The 9,690-nt window shown below is 43.6% G+C and overlaps 2 protein-coding genes across 2 annotated transcripts in view; one reads left to right on the forward strand and one right to left on the reverse strand.

Moving 5' to 3' along the window:
* The window catches only part of Iqgap2 (IQ motif containing GTPase activating protein 2), a 264,615-nt gene that overhangs the window by 68,204 nt on the left and 186,721 nt on the right, over positions 1 to 9,690 (reverse strand). The window lies entirely within an intron of this gene.
* Positions 1,167 to 5,797, forward strand: F2rl2 (coagulation factor II thrombin receptor like 2). The gene is made up of 2 exons (XM_021208366.2): positions 1,167 to 1,241; positions 4,676 to 5,797. The coding sequence occupies exons 1-2, from the start codon at positions 1,178 to 1,180 to the stop codon at positions 5,722 to 5,724; spliced, it is 1,113 nt and encodes a 370-aa protein (XP_021064025.1). The 5' UTR covers positions 1,167 to 1,177; the 3' UTR covers positions 5,725 to 5,797.

Consider the following 9,690-nt stretch of genomic DNA (forward strand, 5'->3'; position numbering starts at 1 on the left):
TTTCCCTCTCCTCAACTTCCAGATCCTCCCTGCCTCTCTAACGCCATACCCTTTCTATCTATATTTAAACAAATAATCAAAACAAACATTAAGAAATGCACACACTAAAGCCCACAAAAGCACAACAAAATGGAAACCCAAATATACAAATAAAAAGACCATTAAGACAGAAAAAAAAAAAAACACCAAATAAAGCAATATGAGATGAAAAGTCTATAAAAGTCCCACTGAATTCCCTGTGGGTTAGCCAACCACTCCTGGGCGTAGGGCCTACCCTGACATGTGCCTAGTGCATCCAGGAGATTCCGTTGGAAGAAACCACTCTTTCCTTTGCCAGTGGGTATCAATTGCAGAACTTTCTGAGTTAGTGGTCCACTTCCCCTCTCAGCTCTGGGACCCTCCTTGGCTTGAACCTGTGCAGGCCTTGTGCGTGCTGCCTTCTCTGTGAGTTCATCTGTGCACCAGTCCCGTTGTATCCGGAAGACACTGTTTCCATGGAGCTCTCCATCCCTTTTGGCTCCTAACAATCTTTTGGCCTTCTCTTCCACATCGATCCCTGAGCCTTGAGGGGAGGGGCCTGATGAAGACATTGCGCGTAGGACTGCCGCTCTCCAAAGCCTCTCACTGCACACTATGGAACTCTGCGTTTGTTCCCATTTACTGTAAGAAGAGGTTGTTCTGACCATGGTGGAGTGAAGCACAGGCACAGGAGTGTAATGTCTGACCGTTCTTGTGTTAAATAGAAGGTGCAACTCTGGAGCTAGGGTTTTGGCATGGGGAAAAGAACCCAGCAGTGGAACCGATTCAAAGCTAATTGCTGCCCAGCACCTGTTCTCGGCTTTGTTTTGCAAGGGATTCTGCAGTCTCTGCCATTATTCCAAGCCCCTGGGAGAAATACAGCACTGGTTCTAAATGAAATAATGGCAGGGGGTGAGGAAGAGATAAAAGGGATATGGCAACTCGCTGCTGCAGAGAGGCTCAGTCTGAGTCATGCACACAGACACAAACATCAAGTAGCCACATCCTTTCTCTGTAGAGGCAGGACGCGTCCCTGCCCACACATCCCAGGCTGGCAGAGTTCTCAGGCTTCCACTTGCTGCTCACACATGGAGCCGAGGGGAGCCCTGTGATTTTGTATGCTTAACAACATCCTGTAACCGGGTCCCAGGACATCAAGATGAAAGTCCTTATCTTGGTTGCGGCTAAGCTGCTGTTTCTGCAGGCCACCGTTTGCCAGAGTGGTAAGTCCCCTTCTTGTGGCCTAGCATGGGGGTGAGGGAGTGGTGAGTGGGTGGTTTCTGCTGTCAGAGTCAAATGGCCTAATTTTCTTGTTAGCTCCTAAAAACTGTGAACCCAAAGGCACAGTTTGATCTGGGTTTTTAGACTGGGGTAATATATCGTGGAAACATCTCAAGTTTGTTCCCAAGTCAAACCTTGTCAAAGACCAAGCATTCTTCTCTACTAGTAGTGTCTCTACATTTGTGACAGGGTCAAGACTTTATGATTAAGTCAAAAACCACTTTTTTTTTTTTTGGAGTGAGAAGTGTTTGTATGTGTACAATGTTCAGATGTAGAAAAGATTGCACTTTTTCAAGGCATGAAAAAAATCTTTTCAAATTTCTAAATCTTACAATTTCTGTTGAGGCACCAGTGGGGAAAAATACTGCCAGGAAAAGTAATTTGGTTTCAGCAGCCAGTGACATTAATCAGGGATGTGAAGTGTTTCCAAGACGAAATACCTTCTTTTCTTAATCTTTCAGAACCAAGGAGTTCTCACTATCCCTCACATATATATGAATATATGTCTCTGTGTGTATATATGTCTATACAAATATGTATATGATATGTTTAGGCATAATTTGGTTATGTATAATTTTAGAAATATGCCTTCCCAAATATAATTATTTTGACCATGTATTCTATTGTGGTAGCTTATAATTTCCTCATTGTTCTGAAATGAACTACTTTGAGACAGGATTGTATGCAGGACTCTGTCAGGCAACAGGGCAATCAATTAGGAGGGGGAAACGGGAAGAAACCGACTTAAACAAAAGGCAGCCCTCTGCAAAAGGAATGATCCTTAAATTGAGGTCCCTGCTTAAGGGGACCCATGGCAGGGGCGGTACCAGCAGGGGTTGGCTAGGCTTATGGTTTCTCTGAGAGGACAAGCCAAAAAGCTGAGCCATGGTTGCAAGGAAATGGGTTATGAGAGAGAGTTCCTTCCTGATGCTAGTCAGCTTGGGAGACGTGAGAAGTGGGACTTAAGGAGAGGCGGGGCAGTGGGTTTGAAGTCTGCCTTGGGGAGATGTGAGGGTGTGTGTGGCTGAGGGCCATTCCCTTTGGATTAGATTCTCTGAAGCCTTCTCCTAGACTGGGAGCATTTCAGAAACACCGCACCAAATGCAAACCAAAAAAATCCTAGTCAGTTGCTTGTCGTTTTATAAATAACATTAACAAGGAGCACTATTCTGAAGGAAAGGCAGTCTCTAACTAAGAGAAAATCTAGGTGGTGCCCGATCTGAAATACTCCGGGAACAGTCTCCTTTCTGTGTGTTTGTAGACACGTATCTTGCCCAAGCGCAGGACTCTCCCGAAAGCTGACTAATGCTTGGCTTCATCAGCTTTCTCATCAGACCTTGGAGGGAAGAAATTTGTATACACGGTTCTGCCCAGTGATATCAGACTTGGCTTTACCCAAATGTGCATGTGCAGAAGGATTTAAGTGGCTGAGCTCAAACGTAACAGGACATGCCAATAATGCTCGCATCTAAACACAGACACACGGAATGCTACCTTCCAAAGTTGTCTTTCCTCGGATGATACAGGGTCACCTTCATTTACCAGTTGTTCGAACAACACTGATTCTGCCTGTGCAAACTCTGAAGTCTGGGAGTAAGGGCCAGAGATTAAATCAGGAAGAGAACATGGCTCTGAATGAGGACAGTCTACTGAACATCATCCTGGAATATTTAAACTGGGGGATGCAGGAGTTTTGTGTCCAGACCTCAGTGGGAGGGCACTAGCTTTTCGAAAGGAAATGTACAAGGCTTCTACTGGCATTTGCAGAATTGATTAACGGGAACTGGCTGAGCCGTGCCAAGCAGCTATAGCACATAGCTGATATGTGTCTTTCATTTAAAAAATTCATTTTGCTGGGTGGTGGTGGCACATGCCTTTAATTCTAGCACTCGGGAGGCAGAGGCAGGCGGACCTCTATGAGTTCAAGGCCACTCTGTTCTATAGGATGAGCTCTAGTACAGCCAGGGAAGTTACACAGAGAAACCCTATCTTAAAAAACCAACAAAACAAAACAAAACAAAATCATTTTAATGCCTCAGGTTATCACAGTGAGTTCATCTTTTGTTTTTTCTCTTTGTTTTAAACCTGGCATTTACCTTAAGCCCATCTTGCTTTGCTTCTTCCCATATCTCTCTGTAGGCCCTCTCTCTACTCCCCAAGTTTAAACTACATCCTTTGTGAAGACTAAGAAAGTCACACTTCACAATTGTTCTTGGCTTTTGGGAATACCGTATCCAGTCATTCCATTTTGACCACATGGCCAACCTAGGATTCTGCTCCCATCTCCTGATTCCTAACTAAATAACCCCCTTTCCCCATGGGATAACACATCATGGGTTTTAGGAGCTGGCACGTGGACTCTTGGGTTGGGTGAAATGTTGTTTTAGCTACCATAGTAGCCATCCCTCTGCAAATTCTGTGCACAAGGGGGAGGGGGCAGTGTGGGTCAGTGGCAAAGCAGTTCAATTACCAACATGTGGTGGCAGGGAGATGGGTGGCGTTTATGTGCTAGAATGCATGAAAAGATCATGGCTTCAGAGAACAGTTTAGAGGCTCTTTGGGAGTTAATTGGGTGACCTACTTTCTCAAATTCATCTCTTAGATATAACAAATTAGCACAAGACAGTGCATGGCCATGCGCCTTCTCCCTTGTCTCCTACTTATAGATAGCAGTGGAGTTTAGAACGTTCACAGCACTGCCATGGAAGTATGCAACCAACGTTTTCAGAATCAACTGACTGGCCTTTCCCATACGCAGCTGATAGGCAATAAAACATGTTCCTGTATGTTCCAGTGTGTGGTTTTGTTTCATCTAGCAAAGTGATTCTCAACTTTCCTGATTCTGTGACCCTTTAATTCAATTCCTCATGCTGTAGTGACACCCCCCCCAAACCATAGCATTACTTTCATTGATACCTAACTGTAATTTTGCTACTGTTATGAATCATAATGTAAATATATTTAGAGATAGAGGCTTGCCAAAGGGTCACTGATCTAGCACTATGATAAACTCCTGACATGCAGAGACCTGTCATCTAGTCGTTCCCACAGAGAAGCACAGTACTGGAGCATGTGACACATACTATATATACATACTATATATACATTCTATATATACATACTATATATACATTCTATATATACATACTATATATTATATACATATTATATACATACATACTAAATATATGTATATATATTCTATATATACATACATGCCTGTGGGTTGCATCATCTATACTGATTTTTAAAATATGACCCCAAGTTCTTTAACTATAGAAATTACATAGCATCAAACATTTCATTTTATTTTTATCCAAACTACAGGTGAAACTCGGGTAACAAATCATATGCTAATATTTCCTTTCAATTACAGGCATGAAAGATGTTTCAGACAATGCAGCAAAGCTAACCTTAACTATTAAGAGTTTTAATGGGGGTCCCCAAAATACCTTTGAAGAATTCCCACTTTCTGACATAGAGGGCTGGACAGGAGCCACCACAACTGTAAAAGCGAGGTGCTCTGAGGAAAGTATTTCAACTCTCCATGTGAATAATGCTACCATAGGCTACCTGAGAAGTTCCTTAAGTACCAAAGTGATACCTGCTATCTACATCCTGCTGTTTGTGGTTGGTGTACCAGCCAACATCGTGACCCTGTGGAAACTCGCCTCAAGGACCAGATCCATCTGTCTGGTCATCTTTCATACCAACCTAGCCATCGCGGATCTCCTTTTCTGTGTCACGCTGCCATTTAAGATCGCCTACCATCTCAATGGGAACAACTGGATATTTGGTGAGGTCATGTGCCGGATCACCACGGTCGTTTTCTATGGCAACATGTACTGCGCTATCCTGATCCTCACCTGCATGGGCATCAACCGCTACCTGGCCACGGCTCACCCTTTCACGTACCAGAAGCTGCCCAAGCGCGGCTTCTCCTTGCTCATGTGTGGCGTGGTGTGGGTCATGGTTTTCTTATGTATGCTGCCCTTTGCCATTCTGAAGCAGGAGTACCACCTCGTCCAGTCAGAGATCATCACCTGCCACGATGTCGTCGACATGTGCGAGTCCCCATCGCCCTTCCGATTCTACTACTTCGTCTCCTTAGCATTCTTTGGGTTCCTCATCCCGTTTGTGATCATCGTCTTCTGCTACACGACTCTCATCCACAAACTTAACTCAAAGAATCGTATATGGCTGGGGTACATCAAGGGGGTCCTCCTCATCCTTGTGATTTTCACAATTTGCTTTGCCCCCACCAACATCATACTCATAATCCACCATGCCAACTACTACTACCACAATACCGACAGCTTGTACTTTATGTATCTCATCGCTCTGTGCCTGGGGAGCCTGAACAGCTGCCTAGATCCATTCCTTTATTTTGTCATGTCGAAAGTTGTAGATCAGCTTAATCCTTAGTCAGCAATGGCAAGGCCACCTTAGAGAACAAGGAAAGATATCTGGGAAGACATACAAGCTTGGCTGACTTGTGCATGGCAACAACAGCTCAATTCTTAATTTTTTAATTTTAGTTTAATTTAATCTTATGTTTTTGAGACAGGGTCTCACTGTGTAGTCCTGGCTGGCCTGGGATTCTCTATTTAGACCAGGTTAGCCTTGAACTCACAGAGATCTGCCTGCTTCTGCCTCCCAAGTGCTGGGCTCAACAAGGCCTGGCAACAGCTCCATTTTTCAGCTCCTATGAAACAGTGCTTTACACATCCAATGTGGAGTTATGAGGATTACAAGAATACTTTGTATTTTGAGAGTGTCTTAACTGTAAGCAGCATTATCAGTATTCCTATGGCAGTGGATGCATTTCTATTTGCCTTCCTGATTCTCCAAGCTATAAATTTCCCCTTCCCTCCTGTAAGTGGCGTTGGCAGACTGGGAGGTTGTCACTACCCGTGGTCCTCCCATCTCCTCAAGCAGGTATCCCGTCTTTGTTGTCTCTCACTGGGGTCCCATGTTCATTCCACCTCTGTCCTAAGATGGCTGCTCTCACTGCCAGCCGAGCCTCATTTCCACAGCTCAGGTTAACCTTCCTTGAATAGCTTTCTGAACACATCATGTGCACACTTCCCTTGACCCTGCAGTGCTCCTGAAATGAGAAATCCTTGCACGGCTTTCCTGGTGGAGCTGTGCCTGCCATTCCACACCCCTTCACACCGACTGCCTTCCCTCCCATCCCTGCCGTCCCCCTGAAACCCCTTCTAGCATCTTTGCTTTAGCCTGTCCAGCTTTTCAAGTCGTTAAAGGCCCGTTCTTCCCTTACTCTCAAACTAGAAGCATCATTTTCTTCATCTGGATTTCTAAAGCACTTTCTTATAATTATGGCACTTCTAGACAAACAAGCCTGCTAAGCTCATTTGCATATAGATATTACTTCCATAAGCAATAAAGTTCTCCATATGGTCAGCTCTCTGTACCTGCAAGTTTCATACCTGTGCCTGTGGATTCAACCAACCATCAACCAAAAACACTTGAAAAACCTTGTATGAGCCTGAACACTAACAGAGTTTTTCTTTTCATTACTCCCTAAATACTGATAATAAATAATAATAAATAATATTCTTTGCACAGCATTCTCACTGTATTAAATATTTCTAAGTCATCCAGACGTGATGTGACATATAACGGGAGACTATGCAGAGGTTGCAGCCACCGCTAGGGGGATCTGGGATCTGTGGTGTTTAGTGTCTTCAGGGGTCCTAGAAGCCACCTGGGAGGTATGATGGAGAAGGTGACATGTCCGCCCTCCTTTGAGGTTCTTGTGGTCATTCCAAGGCCATGTTCTGTGGGGCCAGCTGCACTCTCTGTATAGCATGTGGCTGAATGAAAGAGCACAGCCAAAGCATCCAATAGCGTGGGGGCCTGGTCAGTTCTTACTGGCAAGGCAGCAGGCCGCGTGTGACAGAATTTATGATTGGGCTTATTTAAAAAGGAGAGGTGGGAGACTTAAACAGCAATATTCTCATAAGGTCATTTAGCAAGTATTTCCATCCCCGCTTGTTTTTAAAGGGAAATGGTATTGTATTATAAGCCTCCAGATTATTCCTGTAGGTAAAAGGATTTCTTACTTGAGGGAGCCCAAGGGAGACATAATGTTAAGCAAACCCAGATAGGGTTGAGGGAAGCTCTGCAAACACAGCATTTCTGAGATGAAATTGTAAGCAGGCAGATACACACATCCGACAAAACATTTAGTCAACAAAACAATAAAAACACATTTTAAGTGTACACTGTTGAGAGTGTGTGTGTATGTGTGTGTGTGTGTGTGTTCTTGTTTCATCAAACTTGGACATAAAAGTTGCACACATAGCTGGGCAATGGTGGTGCATGCCTTTAATCCCAGCACTTGGGAGGCAGAGGCAGGCAGATTTCTGAGTTTGAGGCCAGCCTGGTCTACAGAGTGACCAGGACAGCTAGGGCTATACAGAGAAACCCTGTCTCAAAAAACCAAAAAAGAAAAAAAAAACTTTCACACATTTTTACCTGAAGGCCTCCAAGTCTATACCTCACAGAGACACTTGCTCAGCCATGTTTCCTGCAACACCATGTTCACTGGCTAAATAAAGAACCTGGCAGGACCCCAGGAGCAGAGGAACAGGTTCGGGAAGTGCTTGCTCTTGAAAGCTTTCCTTCCTAGCACGGTTCCGTTAGCCTTACAGGAGGAGTCATGCCATTTGTGGGGGGAAATGAGTGCATCTGGAGATCATTTAATCTGGAGATAATTTAAGCAAATTAGGTCATCTCAGAAACATACCGTATCTTTTTTCACCCTTGGTGGTGCTTCGATTTTATACAAAGAAACGGAATCATGTACATGTGCACTGGAATGTCTGAGGTCGACAAAGGACAAAGGGGAGTGTCAAAGGTAGCAGCTATGGGGGCCGGAGGACGCACAATGAACAGTGGCTACTTGCACAAAAACGTTAGTTAAAAAGACTTTGCAAGGTTCCATAAAAAGGAAAAGTCAGGGTTGACAGGATAGCTCAGTGGGTAACACTTGTGACCAAGTGTGACAACCTGATTGGTCTGGGTAACACTTGTGACCAAGCTTGACAACCTGATTGGTCTGTCTGTCTCTCCAATCCACACTGTGGAAGAAGAGACGTGACACCTGCAAGGTCCCCACCTCCACATGAAGACTCACTCACACACTAATAAAATACACAAACAAGTGGGATAAAGTAAAAGTCAGATAACCCTTTAGACAAGTAATTAAAATAAATCTAAAGCAAATGTTAAGATTCTAAAAATTTCTGTAAAAGGAACTCATTTTGAAAGCTAAGTCATTAATTGTATATATATATTATATATACAATATATATATTATATATATTAGTTAAAAGCACACATAAATCCAGTAGCACATGCCTTTAATCCCAGCGCTTGAGAAGCAGAGACATGGAAGCCAGCTTGGTCTATACTGTGAGTTCCAGGACAATCAGAGCTTTAGAGAGAGAGAGAGAGAGCCTGTCTCAAAAACACACAAAAACAAACCCAAACCAACCAACCAGCCAGCCAACCAACCAATCAAAACAAACAAACAAACAAACAGAAACCCAAATAAAAAACAAACAAACAAAGGCACAATAAATTTCTTTTGGTGTAACCATCCAGGAACAAACCCAGATTTTAATGGGGTTTAATTCACGTGTCAAATCAAGCTGTAAATTTCAAATCACTCTTGATTTACTTTCTCCACTGGGCACAGCAGAAAGTGTGCTCTGTTCAATGTATGTCACCATATTCTTTACTCAGTGTTGGGACATGCTGGATACGCAGCATCCGAGACCCTCACTAGCCCCACCCCCATGCTGGATACACAGCATCCGGGACCCTCACTAGCCCCTCCCCACTCCTCACTCTGATGAACCTTAGCATCCATCTCAGGATGCTGTCCACTATACCCTTTAATGGCTGTCTACTTTGGAACAATCTCTACTGGATACTGTAATGCCAGCAATATGTTTTTATTCCTATTATTTCCCAAGGCTAGGCTGTGGGAAGGCAATACATAGACATGCCACCAAGGGTGTACACTGGAATGTTCTAGGAATCTAGCAGAGATTAGGAAAAATTAAAAGCATACCACAAGGACCCTGATGAGAAACAGAATCAGATTTCTTTTTTTTCAGTTAAAAACATCAGGCTGAGAAAAATAAAATGGATTCTACAGCTTAGTGGAAAGGCATCTTCCTAGTGGGTGTATGGTCCTAAGTTTGAACCTCATTTCAATAGATAAAGAATAAACTTCCAAACCAAACTGTTTAAGAACAGCAACTTAACCCCCACCCCCAAACCCAACCATGGCATACTCAGACCTTTGAATTTTTTTTTTTCTAGACAGGGTTTCTCTGTGTAGCCCTGGTTGTCCTG

Source organism: Mus pahari, chromosome 11, assembly GCF_900095145.1.
Source record: "Mus pahari chromosome 11, PAHARI_EIJ_v1.1, whole genome shotgun sequence".
Lineage (NCBI taxonomy): Eukaryota > Metazoa > Chordata > Mammalia > Rodentia > Muridae > Mus > Mus pahari.